At 37.4% G+C, this 14,140-nt stretch overlaps 1 protein-coding gene across 1 annotated transcript in view; it reads right to left on the bottom strand.

The window, feature by feature from the left end:
* Positions 1 to 13,743, bottom strand: part of Strn3 (striatin, calmodulin binding protein 3) — a 69,068-nt gene extending 55,325 nt beyond the window's left edge. Inside the window, exons 1-4 of the mRNA XM_013033446.1 lie at positions 13,644 to 13,743; positions 11,586 to 11,659; positions 5,876 to 5,957; positions 212 to 385 (exon numbers count right to left, since the gene is read on the bottom strand). Of these exons, the coding sequence (XP_012888900.1) occupies positions 212 to 385; positions 5,876 to 5,957; positions 11,586 to 11,659; positions 13,644 to 13,672 (359 nt within the window). The 5' untranslated portion in view covers positions 13,673 to 13,743. The remainder of the gene's footprint in view (positions 1 to 211; positions 386 to 5,875; positions 5,958 to 11,585; positions 11,660 to 13,643) is intronic.
* Between the last annotated feature and the right edge of the window lie 397 nt (positions 13,744 to 14,140).

Raw genomic sequence — 14,140 nt, 5'->3', positions numbered from 1 at the left:
AAAAAAAAAAAAAAAAAATAAGTGGTAGAGTGCCACCTTCGAGCAAAAAAGCTAAGGGACGGAACCCAGGTCCGAGTTTGAGGCTCAGGAATGGCACTAAAGGGGGGCGGGGGGGAGGGAAGACAGGAAAAAAGGAATAGTAGCAACAAGGAGTTGCAGAAATTTATAGTCCTTTATTTAAACACTGTTAACGTACAAATGCAAATCATACCTTTTGATTTCTTGTCCTTTTTGCTTAGGAGATTCACCACCATTCAAGATTTGTTCTAAATTCTTTGTTTCTACTGATCCATTTGGTTCTGAATTAGATAGTCCAAGTAATGACCTTACCCGTTGAGACCGGACATCTAATATAGTATCTGTGTAACCTACTTCCTGAAGATACCTATAAGAGAAAATTAAAGACAGTGAACTATTAACACCTCCCAGTCATAAAATTTTGCCATAAGATTTTTAGGAAAAAATCCATAATCCTACAAATTACATTTTTTCTTTTCTCAGTATCTTTCTTCTCTACAGACTTGCTTCTGTACTAAAAGAACAATACAAACTACAATTTAAGAAAACATATAGGATGACTAACATTGATTAAAGGCCAATTATCTCAAAACCTAGGACCTTAAAGTTTTTCACATTATGTATGTATATATGTATGTAAATACATATGTATATACATGCACACTTTTCATTCTAAATAGTAGTAGAAAATAAATAGAACCAAAGATCAGAACAGTGATGTGCTAAGTTCTTAACCAGAGATTGATAAGATCATCTAATTCTTCTGAGATCTCAGATTTCATAACATTTCTCTAATTCTGTGTTTTTCAAGCTTTCTGCTTATCTAAACCAGGATAACCCAGGATCCAGATGGGACTAGAGAAAAAGAGAATAGATAATGACATATAATTAAGTTTTGAATGACTTTGTATATTATTCAAGTATTTAAAAAGCTAATGAAATATGTCAAGAGAAACCTTAAACACTACTAACAAAAGAAAAGAATCTTGGGTGAAAGTGGAAAAATAGGGAAATTGGTTAGGACGCTATTAAAGCATGCATGAAAATAGAGAGAACAAACATCAGAAAAGTAAGCATAAAACCTTTTTGAGTTGATGCACAAATAATGACAGTAAAATTAAAGTTGATATATATCAAGGATTCTAGATAATTCTCAGGTTTCTAACTTGGATGTATAATTAACTGTTCCATTCACTAAAATGGAGAATAAGAGAATCAAATTGATTAGAGTGAGTATCTATCAGACAAAGTATATGGTGTCCATTTAGAAAAGTCAAGTGATAGTGTTATTACACATATAAATAAGATAGGTCCCAAAACTCAGAAGAATATGTGAATCCCTAGGGAGCTTGTAGAACAAAGCCAACACACACACACACACACACACACACACACACACGCACATGCACACACACGCACACACAATCACAAGAGTCCACCTCAACACCAATGCCTACGTGCAGTGGCACATGCCTCATACTGAAGCTACAGGGAAAGCACAATGACGGGATGCAGTGGCCCAGTCCTTTCACCTGTGACGAGAAGAATTATAGCCAAGGCTCATTAAGTGGGCATCAAGTGAGACCCTACCTCAAAAATAACCAAGATATGGGGCTGGGAAGGTGGCTCAGTGGTAGAGCGCTTGCCTTGCATGCCTGAGGCCCTGGGTTCGATTCCTCAGCACCACATAAGCAAAAAGAAAAAAGCCAGAAGTGGCGCTGTGGCTCAAGTGGTAGAGCGCTAGCCTTGAGCTGAAGAGCTCAGGGACAGTGCCCAGGCCCAGAGTTCAGGCCCACTACCGGACCCCGCCCCCCCCTCAAAAATAACCAAGATAAAAAGGGGGCTGTAGATGTGGAAACACCAGTGTAACTAAAAACAAACAAACAAAAAGGTCTATTAATAAAATTCAGAAGAGACTGGATTGGATATACAAATTTAGATCTTTAGTCTTTGATGGTTGTCGTACTTTGAAAAAATGCATACAGTTTACATTTGTCCCCCACCTCCAATGGCTTATGTCTTGAGGGCTCTGGTTCCCAGATGGTAATACTATTAATAGTGAAGTTTCAGGAAATTTCAGGAGGTGAGACCAAGATAGAGAAAATGGATTCTTGCTCCTTGAGAGTATCTTATCTCTGACCTCTTAATGTCTGTCTTCCTGGCTAACCAGCCTGAGGTAGAGTCTCTGAGTCTCCTTATCAACATGCTTCCAGTCCCATGCTCTGTCTCAACACAGAAACCTGGATCCAAGTGACCACACAGACTAAATATCCCAAAACTCTGAGCTAAAATAAATCTTTCCTCCTTTTATTTGGTTTCTAACATTGATTTTGGCCATACCTACGCAAAAGTAACTAATAATATTTTCTATGGATTTTTAAATGTGTTCACCTACATAACAAGCCCAAGAAGAGAAAGCAATGCAAATGCAATTTATAAGGAAAAGAAGACTAAGAAAAACTCAAAGAAAATCAAAGTACTTAAAAAAATTAGGGGAGGAAATGGGAGTGTGGTTCAAGTGGTAGAAAGCAAGCCTTGAGATGAAGAGGTGAGGGACAGTGCTCAGGCCCAGAATTCAGGCCCCATGACGGACAAAAGAAAAAAAATTAGGAGAAAGGAAATAACAGCAAAGAGTGATATCAAGGAAGGGAAGTGTAGCTTAAATGGTAAAATGCTTGGCTAGCAAATACAAATCCCTGAGGTCAAACTCCAGTACCTCCACCAAAAAAAAGGTCTAATAGTTCAAGAGGTCAAATATGAATTCAAAAGGGTATCTAGAACATGCTATGAGAGCAGTTTCAGGAAAATGTCAAATAAAAAACTTAAAACAGCCGGGCGCTGGTGGCTCAGGCCTGTAATCCTAGCTGCTCAGGAGGCTGAGATCTGAGGATCGCGGTTCAAAGCCAGCCCAGGCAGGAGAGACTGTGAGACTCCTATCTCCAATAAACCACCAGAAAACCGGAAGTGGCGCTGTAGCTCAAGTGGTAGAGCGCTGGCCTTGAGAGCTGAGGGACAGCGCACAGGCCCGGAGTTCAAGCCCCACGACCGACAAAAAAAAAAAAAAAAGAGGGAGAGGAAATCAGCTTCAAAAGAGCCAACATATTCTAGTCAACAATCTCATCTTACCTGTTATATTAAGGATATCTTAACCTCATCTCTAAATTTTTATTTTATTTTATTTTTTTATTTGTTTGTTTATTTTGGTGCCAGTCCTTGGGCTTGACCTCAGCATCTGGGCACTGCTCCTGAGTTTTGTTTCTAAGACCAGTGATCTACCACTTCGGCCATAGCTCCACTTCCAGCTTTTCTGGTGCTGAACTGGAGATGAGCGTCTCATGGACTTTCTTTCCCTGGCTGACTTTGAACTATGATCCTCAGATCTACATCTCCAGAGTAGCTAGGATTACAGGGGTTAAGACAACACAACCCAGCTAAATTAGAATTCTTAATGACTTAGCAGAAAAGCAAGCAGGTCACAAACTGTGACCTATTAGAACTTGCAGATGGTAAGAAAAGTTGATAAACCAGAATTTACTTGACAAGAACCACATGGGGGCTTTAGGAAATGAAGAAATAAGTATGAGAAGAAGCACTAAATCTCTGGTCTTTATAGAGTCACACTGCCTTATAAGAAACAGTAGAGCCGGGCGCTGGTGGCTCACGCCTGTAATCCTAGCTACTCAGGAGGCTGAGATCTGAGGATCGTGGTTCAAAGCCAGCCCGGGACAGGAGAGACCGTGAGACTCCTATCTCCAATAAACCACCAGAAAACCGGAAGTGGCGCTGTAGCTCAAGTGGTAGAGCGCTGGCCTTGAGCTGAAGAGCTGAGGGACAGCGCCCAGGCCCAGAGTTCAAGCCCCACGACTGACAAAAAACAAAAAACACTTAAAACAGCTATGGGAAGTACAGGTAAGGCTCAAGTCAGCCTTGAATAGAAAAGCTAAGCTAGAGCACAGAGTGCTGAATTGAATCTCCAATACCAGCACAACTTTGCTCCTGATGATTCAAGTGATAAGAGCACCAGCTGTGATTGAAAAGCTGAATGAGTGAGTGGGAGCCCCTGAACTCCAGCCCCAGTATCAGAGAAAGTAGAGGAAAAAAAATGAAACACCCACAAAAACAAAAAAGCAGCTATGAACAAGAAGGAAAACTATGAAGATAAAGGACCACAGAAACTACTCTTAGAAGTTTGGCTATGAACTCGTTATCTTGCCCATTTGTAATTCCTCTGTGCTGTATTCTCACAATAAAAAAATAAAAAAAAAAAAAGAAGTTTGGCTATGAAGTCACAGGTAAAAAGAAAGGCCAACAGACAAAGCACCTATCCAGGTAATAAGGTTAAATATTTATGCAATACTGTACAGAGGATTTTAATACAGCTGTCTTCTAAACAATGCATTCCACTTCAGGAACAACACTCCTCACTACTCGCTAACCTTTGGTTTTAATGACCTTTAAAGGTCCTCTATAGCCTAGGTAAAAATTCATAAGCAGTTATTTGGTCAACTCAGACCAATCTGAATCTGCCTCAGAAATTGATTTTTGGTGGGTTTCTTTTTCCCCCTACAGAAAAACAGAACAAAGCTAAAAAGAGATGAGCAGAAACCAAAGAATAAGATTACATCCTGGATTATTTTCACACTCTAAAAGGTCCTCTGAGCTACCTGACTTCTTGACACTAAGTTGATCAGTTTTCTCTAGCTCTCTTTATCCAGTTGGCTTCCAAAAATGTTCTTTTGTTCACATTTTTGTTACTTATAATAGAGTATAAGAACTGATAGAATAAAAGTTTAAATTCATTTTCAGAAAGATGAAAGCTTTATTTTCAGTGGAGAATCTTAAGTGCTCTACTGAAAGCAAAGGAGAATGGACTCACTGTGCAAGTTTATAGTGTATCCACTGAGGACAACAAAATGGGAACTGAACAGGATGAAGGGAAAAGGCTTTCTGCAATCATGATATTCTGTGATTTTTCACCAAGACAAGTAAAAAACAGAAGTTAATTAGACTAGAAATTAATTAGAAATGAAAGTAAATATAGTAGTAAGACAAAGCTCAGGCTGGGGTTTTATAGCTAAGTATAATAAAATGACTGGTGGCAAAGGGGTAACCAGTGGGCACTAGGAAAAGGCAAATCATGAACCATGAGATCTAAGCTGGAGCAGAAGAAAAAGATGTAAAGCAACTATGTGTAGAGGAGATAAAAAGAAAAGAAAATGATCAAGGATCTAAAGATTATGACAGATTATAGAATACTCCAAGGCAACATAGTTCTGGGTGACATGGTTAGTAAAAGTGAAGATGTTTGGATATTAGTAGGTATCACATGTACCAGATTTTTTTTAACTATAAGGAAAAGAAAAATTATAGAAAAGACAATAAACAGGATCTGATGAAGTATTTTCAATATAACAATGAATTCATATAATATCAGCTTCCTCAAAAGTTTATTCAAAAAAATAATTTGGCAAGTCACCTCTGAAAAATTTCAGATATCCAGTTAAATTTATTCCTTAAACAGTCACGTCTTGACTTAAGAGAAACCAAATACAACTTTTGCAGTAGCATAGTTGAATAGGTCTAGAACAATGAACAGTATACTGTTTTGTTCTAGACTTCAAGGCATACAAATCTTTTAGACACTCTATCCCACAATAAAATGTTTTCCAAACATCCGAAGCTCAGAGGAAATAAACTTTAAACAAGGTCCAAGTATTTTCAAAACAGAAAAGCAGTATGAAAGCCCATGCGTGGCATCACTATTATTAAATGATCGTTTTGCTTGCAAATGGACTCACTACAAGCACTGTTGTCACTATTTTATTATTGAAGAGCACTAAAATAAACCATTACTCACTGTCTTAGCAGCTGCCTGCCCTGTTTCCATGTTAACTGGCTATTCTGAGGTGCTGGGGGGGCCTCGGTGTCTTTGGTTTCTTCTGAAAATAAAGAATGAAGTTTTACACACATTTCAACTCTTGAAAAGAGTACCAAAGTGTCCTAGGAATAAACTCCAAATAAATATACTTAAATATTTTTATACAGGATAAAAAATTCACTTAAGAGTTATTATGGGTCACCCATTTTTAATGCTTGCTACAGTAGTTCAACTCACTGAGGTAAGTTAATTATCCATCTCAAAATTGAGAAAACCCAAATGTACTTTTATTACTCTAGAGAATTCAAAAGTCAAAAGCCCAGACTTGGATATAATTTTTTTTTTTTTGGCTATAAGAATTCTGCAATGTCACTGCTATGGCCAATTAAAAAGCTTCCTTAATGGCCAATGAAAAAGCTTCCTTATTCCAAGCATATAAATACCCCTGTGTGAGAAATAACAATTTGCAGCTTGATCAGAACCCTTGTCTTGCTGTCATTCTTTGTGTCTCTTGTCCCTTCATTCCTTCTAGCTTAGGTTCACTGCCCTCGTTGACGTCCTGCGGGTCGGGACATTAGATATTCTGGAACAAGTTTAGAAGAAAGTCTGCTGAATCTTAACAGTTATCACTAAGAAATAACTTTCATAATTTTCATAACTTTTTCATAATTTTCTGAGTTTAATAAAATAAACATTTGTTTTTTTTTCAAAACCAGAAAAAAATAAAACTAAGTGAATTTGGAAATAGAATCCTACATATAAAACACAGAAGATTGGAAGTGGCGCTGTAGCTCAAGTGGTAGAGCGCTCGCCTTGAGCTGAAGAGCTGAGGGACAGCACTCAGGCCCAGAGTTCAGGCCCCACGACCGACAAAAAAAAAAAAAAAACACAGAAGATAACATTCTTGATTTTTCAATTTGGGGAAAAGTTTTTAGTGTTTTTTGTTTTTGTTTTTGTTTTTTTTTTAATGGGATCTGTTGCTGTTTGGGAGACAGGTCTTCTAGAATCCACAATTGCCAGACTCAGTCTCCTGACACAGAATTACAGGCCTGCACCACCATACCAGGCAACTTTTAAGGATGTCTCTTTGAGTCACTCTTTCATCCTGTAACTTTGCTAACTAACATACCTCAATAAAATAAGATTCTTTAACTGTAAAAAAAAAAAAGAATTCTGCAATGTCAAAAAGTCCTTTAAATTAAAAAGCTCCAGGCACTAATGGCTCACACTTGGAATCCCAGGTACTCAAGAAGCTGAGATCTGAGGCTCACAGACTGAAGCCTAGTTAGGGCAGGAAAGTCAGTCAGACGCTTATCTCCAACTAACCACCAAAAACCCGGAAGTGACAAGGCTGGGAATGAAGCTTAGTGGTACAGTGCTTGCCTAGCATGCATGAAGCCCCAGATTCGATTCCTCAGTACCACATAACACAGAAAAAGCTGGAAGTGACACTGTGGCTCAAGTGGTAGAGTACCCTGAGTTCAAGGCCCAGGACTGGCTAAAAAATAAAAAACAAAACAAAAAATAAAAAACAAAAGTGGAGCTATGACTCAAATGATAGAGTGCTATCCTTGAGCAAAAAAGCTCAGGGACAGCACCAAGGCCCGACTTCAAACCCAAGGACCGGTATTACTGGATATATGTAACAATACGGAATAACTCTGAATTTCTATCATTAAACCTTAAATGTACAACTCAAGACTTTTTCTAGATAATTTATTATTGTCTCTTTTTGTAGTTAGTTAAACCCAGGGCCTCCCTGTTCTATCATTTTATCCACACCCCCAGCCCACTAATTTCATTTTTAAAATAGAAAGTTAAACCAGAAAATCATTCTGTTTTTAGATATGATCTTACTATGATAAGCCAGGTTGGCCTCAAACTAACAATGCACCCATCTCAGTCTCCCAATTGCTGGCATTACAGGAATGTGTCATCATACCCAATTCAGAAACAGGTTTTGTAAAAGGCAAACAGTCGTTACTTTATTCTAAGAGAACAAGGTATATGTATATATATATATAAGTTTAAATTCAGCATGCTTTAGCAGCATGTGTAAAGCCCTAAGGTCAATCCTGGCATTGAAAAAATGCAAATTTTTAGAAATTACAACCTTTAACACATTTAATAAAGAGTAAAATTTAAAACTACTTTGGACACTAAATAGTAATGTTTTCTCATAAATTTCTATTAACACAAAGAAGAGAAATGGAGAAGAGATGAGCTTAGAAATTCAAGCTTCACACAACCTTGAGAACTGTTAAGAATGGATAGTTAGGCAGGGGGAGGTCAATAGCTAGTGGCTTGACCACAGCATGTGCAGGGCCATAGGTTCAATCCTCAGACAACAACAACAACAACAAAAAGAACGGTTCAGTTACTAAGCTCTTATACTTTCCTTAGTCACTTTGAGTGTATTAGCAGTATTTAAAATAATCTACAGACATTATTTCTCCCAACACTAACAATCTCCTGATATTTTATTCATCCTCTATATACAAGCAATCCTCTGAGTTGTAGAAATATTTCATTCTAATAATTTTCCTACTTATTTTTCTATTCATAACATTTCATTTAATTTAAAATAATACATAATCATCACTGGAAAAGTACATGTCTTTGTTTTGTTTTTGGCAGTACTAGGGTTTGAACTCAGGATCTCATACTTGCTAGGCTGGTGTTTTACCACTTGAGCCATGCTCCTAGGCCTGCTTTTCTCTGGTTATTATAGAAATGGAGTCTATCAAACTTTTTTGCATGAGCTGGTCTCAAACCACGGATGCTCTACATCTCAATCTCCTTAGTAGCTAAAACTACAGGTGTGAGATACTGGCACCCAGCAAAAGTATCTTTTTTGGGGGGAAAAAAAAGGAAAATAAAATGCTTCAAAATCCTATCACCAAGAGTTACCTACACACTGGAGTTTCAGTTTTCTTTTTTTTTTTTTTTTTCTTTTTTTTTGGTCCAGTTGTGGGGCCTGAACTCTGGGCCTGGGCGCTGTCCCTCAGCTCTTCAGCTCAAGGCTAGCACTCTACCACTTGAGCCACAGCGCCACTTCCGGCTTTTTTCTTTTTGCTTATGTGGTGTTGAGGAATCGAACCCAAGGCCTCATGCATGCAAGGCAAGTGCTCTACCACTGAGCCACCTTCCCAGCCCTCAGTTTTCTTTTTCTCCCTGAAAATACTCACATAACTCAACAACTCTACTTCTTTTGAAAGTATGTATTATGCTATAATCTGGTTTTGCTATTTAATGCATTCTCATCATTCTTTCTACAGTAAAATAGAACAACATCACTTAGAAGTGATTACACTGAGTTGGAGGTATGTATTAATAGTAGAACACTTAACTGGCATGCAAAAGGCCCTGGTTTTTATCTTCACCTCCACTACCACAAAATAATTATATAATATTCCATTAAAATATATACCTATTAATATAATCAATTCACTAATATTAAAATCAGATGCTTTTCTTCCCTATTACAGTTTTTTAAGACATTGTCAAAATATAATTTAACAATGACCAACAGAGGCATAGCTTCTAAGTTCTAAAATGTATTTTGCTTGTTTCATGAATATTCTAAAAACACTGGAAAGAAAATGAACAAAAGAAAAGTCTCTGAATCATTCCAATTTTTCCTGGTGAAGTCAGTACTACTTCTGACTAGAACAGGATAATGGTAGTAAACACAGCTCTATTTTCTATCATTTATTCTTGGTTTTCCAAGGAGGTCACACTTTGCTTTCTGGAGTTGGAATAAATTTTACTAACCACTGGCCCTGGGGCTGAGAAGGTGGCTCAGTGGTAGAGCGCCTGCCTTGCATGCATGAGGCCCTGGGTTCAATTCCCCAGCACCACATAAGCAAAAAGAAAAAAAAGCCGGAAGTGGCGCTGTGGCTCAAGCGGTAGAGCGTTAGCCTTGAGCTGAAGAGCTGAGGGACAGCGCCCAGGCCCAGAGTTCAGGCCCCACGACCGGACCAAAAAAAAAAAACTAACCACTGGCCCTAACATCAAAAAACTACCATGCTCTCTCAATTTTAACTAGAAGATAAATGATTCTGCTGCCAAAAGTAAAATGGAAGAGATTTTTAAAACAATCAACTTTACAATATATATTATGGTATATATGGTACATTTCTGCCAAATCCTAAGTACTTAGTACATACACAAACAATGAACTAGATTTTTTAAATTAACTATATACCACACTAAACAAATTCATAGTAAGTTTTATTGCCATATTATATGCTTTGATTTTTTATTAAGTACAGAAAAAAGCTACAGAACAACAAATAATATATCCAAATAAAAGCTATTTTTGTGCTTAGCTAGCATTCAAGAACAGTATAAGCTTCAATCTGACTAGACATAAAAAAATGTATATATTAGCAGTATATGGTGCTTCATTCCTGTAACTCAGGATCCTGCTTTGAAGCTAAGCCCCGGTAGAAAGTTTGCATGGCACAAAGCCCAGAGTCCAAACTCCTGTGCCACCCCCCCCACAAGCGCGCGCGCGCGCGCGTGCGTGTGTGTGTGTGTGTGTGTGTGTGTAATTCAAGCTTCAAATATGATAAACTAAGTTACTTAAAGATAATTATTAGTGGAGTCTTCATATATAATGTTGAACACATTTTCAATGGTTGACTTAACGGTTCTTGAGAAATAAGAAAAACTGTATGTTCCTGATTTTTTATATAGTTATTGTTTATAAAGAAAAGAAAATGCTTAGACACATTATCTTATTCAGCATCACATTAGTTAAAAATGTATTTATTACAGGGACTGGGAAGTTGGCTCAGTGGTAGAGTCCTTGCCTCGCATGCACGAGGCCCTAGATTCGATTCCTCAGCACCACATAAACAGAAAAAAGCCGGAAATGGCACTGTGGCTCAAGTGGTAGAGCGCTAGCCTTGAGATGATGAGGGACAGCGCCCAGGCCCAGAGTTCAAGCCCCATGACCGACAAAAAAAAGAGAGAAAACAACAATATCAGAATATTAATGAAGTATGATATTGCAACTGCCATCAATAAAGGCAGCTCAAATTTTTTAATGAAAATTAGAAATTGCTATTAACATTCTCAAATCCTATAGAGTTAAAAATTATTTTAGATTCCTCAAACTCAAATCACCTGGAGTCTTAAAATTAACATTAAATTGTTGGCTCTTTTCTATATCTGGTCCTCTTCATTTACAGACACTATCCTCACAGTCCCCAGTTAGTAAACAGCAAGGCCAGTTGAAAATACTTTTCTTTAACCTTCCCTTTAACATATGGGCCTTCACTACAGTTTACAAATCTAGTAAAATTTCTAATATATTAGGACTAAAATGACTTAGTTATAACTCCAGGTAAAAAAAAGGACTTTTTAAATAATAAAAAAATTAAGCTCATATAATAAATGAAAATTACCTACAGGTAGAAAAATAATTTAGTATCTTCTCATTCTCATTATTACAAAAAAACATACCCATTGTTTTTATATTGATCTAAATGCAGGGAAATAGGATTTTAGAACTGATGTACATTAAAGTACTATTTTATGCGGTTAATATTTTTCCAAAATTTTAGGACTGTTTATAATATTCAATTATTTATCTAAAGCCATCAAAGCAAAAAGATGACAAAGAATAAGTCTGTTACACAGAAATGAGCTTAAAACAGAAGTGACAGAAGAATCACGTTACCTGATTCAAAGGTTGGCATTTTCAAATCGCCTTGATTCAGTTCTGTGCCATATTTTAATTTATGATATTTTGCCCTGAAAATTTAATAGTAAATTGGTAAAAGAGTAATTATTTCCTTTTCTACAGGTAAGAGAATACAAATATCAATCCAATAACAAAGAATAACACAAGCATCTTAAAAGTTTACTTGTTAGGAGCAATGAAAAACATGAACTCCAGCAAATGGAAACATGGTGTTTTTGTTGTTATTCTTGGCAGCAGTGGTCTTTGTGTTTATTTTTTTTTCTTTTAGGGGGCAAAAGGAGAGATACAGAAAAGGAGGGAGGAAGGATAAATAAATATAATCATGCTTTCATACACTGTGGAGAAAATAACCTATGTAATTTGTAGGCAGGGATGGAAGAGGAAAACTGGGGTAAAACGAAGGAATGGGTGACACTGCCCCAAAACAAAGTTATTCACTACATGACTTATGAAATGGTAATCCCTCTGGTAAAACACCTTAATAATAACAATAAAACCACAAAAAGAAAAATGCAGCTGGGCGCCGGTGGCTCACGCCTGTAATCCTAGCTACTCTGGAGGCTGATATCTGAGGATCCTGGGGCAGGAAAGTCCATGAAACTCTTATCTCCAATAAACCACCAGAAAACCGGAAGTGGCGCTGTAGCTCAAGTGGTAGAGCACTAGACCTGAGCTGAAGAGCTGAGGGACAGCACCTAGGGACCCAACCGACGAAAAAGAAAAAAAGAAAAGAAAAATGCCCAACTAGAATATGTTAAGATATTCTTAGCAGAGGATCACAGTAGCTCCTTTTTTTTTTTTTTGGTTGGTTGTGGGCCTGAACTCTGGGCCTGGGCACTGTCCCTCAGCTCTTCAGCTCAAGGCTAGCGCTCTACCACTTGAGCCACAGCGCCACTTCCAGCTTATTTTTTTCTGCTTATGTGGCACTGAAGAATCAAACCCAGGGCCTCAGGCATGCAAGGCAAGCGCTCTACCACTGAGCCACCTTCCCAGCCCTGAGCTTTTTTTTAAGTGTAGTGTTTGCTGTTATTTCTTTTTTCTTTCTTTTTTCCTCCTTTGGGTTATTTCTTGATGCCACTGTTTTGTATTTCTGTACCCTTTGTCTTGAATATCAAGTTTATCAGCTTAGGGGAAGGGCTGGGAAATGACAAAAATGGTGGGACAAAGGGAGAACCAATGCAACAGTGATACCCACTAGACATTATGCTAGAAATGAAGTTTACTAGTTGGAGGGAGGGATGAGGGGGAAGTGGGAGAAAATGAGGAAGGAGACAATACTGTTCAAAAAGAAATGTACTCATTACCATAATTATTTAACTGTAACTCCTTTGTACATCACCTTTACAATGATTTTTTAAAAGAAAATTGTTCAAGTAAAAAAATATCTTCAAAAGAAGATTTTTTTTAAAAAAAATGTTCAAGGAGGGGAATGTGGCTCAGTGGTAGTGCTTGCCTTGCATGCCTGAGGCCCTAGGTACGATTCCTCAGCACCACACAAACAAAAAAAGCTGGAAGTGGTACTGTGGCTGCTCAAGAGGTAGAGTGCTAGCCTTGAGCTGAAAAGTGGAGGGACTGCGCCCAGGCCCTGAGTTCAGGCCCCAGCCCCAGAGTTCAAAAAAAAAAAGTTCCTAGACTGGTACTAGTGACTACTATCCAGCCTCATCAAGAAAGGCTGGGAAATCCTCTGATCAAGCACCAAAAAAGTCAGAAGTTGAGAGATGGCTCAAGTGGTTGAGTGCCAGACTTGAGGGGGGGAAAAAAAAATTCTCAGAACAGCATCCAAACCCTGAATTCAAGCTCCTAAAGTGCCTAGTCATCAAGGAAAAAAAAAAATCCCAAACTGAGATTCTAGACTAAAAACATTATTTCAATTTAACTATCTGAATTGCCTTTTCCCATATATATCCCATATAAATACATATTCCATAAATACATATCCCATAAAAGTATCTTTTATTTAAAATAAAAACGTCGAAGAAACTGTGCATAAACACAATATTGTAACAATTATATGAAAAAATGACCCATACATACCTTTCTTGTTTTAATGCATATTCTAACATCTTTATTCTTCTTACTAAATCCTTCTTCAAATTCTCCTGACCTTTTCTTTCACCTTGTAAAAATGCTATCCGTGCCTAAAAATACAAAAGATGCATTACTTCAATTTTCCTTAATTATAAACAGGAAACTAAAAAAGAGAAAATAGTGAATTCTAGTTACTCAGGACAGTAAGAATTAAAACTCAGAAATAGGAAGAATATGATAATGACCATTTTAAAAATGAAAATAACTGCCAGGGACTAGTGGCTCAGGCCTATAATCTTCATAGCTATTTATTTAGGAAGGTGAGAGCTAATGATCAAAGAAGCAAGCCTGGGCAGAAAAGTCCATGAGACTATCTCCTATTAACCAGAAATGAACCTGGTCGTTCCTAATTTCTAACATAATAGTAATAAAGAAAAGAGATTTATTCACAAATAGATGAAAATAGGATATTAGTTGTTTCAAAAGCATAACACAGCTGGGCG

Source organism: Dipodomys ordii, unplaced genomic scaffold (genome assembly GCF_000151885.1).
Source record: "Dipodomys ordii isolate 6190 unplaced genomic scaffold, Dord_2.0 Scaffold168, whole genome shotgun sequence".
NCBI classification, from domain to species: Eukaryota; Metazoa; Chordata; class Mammalia; order Rodentia; family Heteromyidae; genus Dipodomys; species Dipodomys ordii.
Note: the sequence above shows the minus strand (reverse complement) of the source record. Positions and strands in the feature narration are given on the sequence as shown.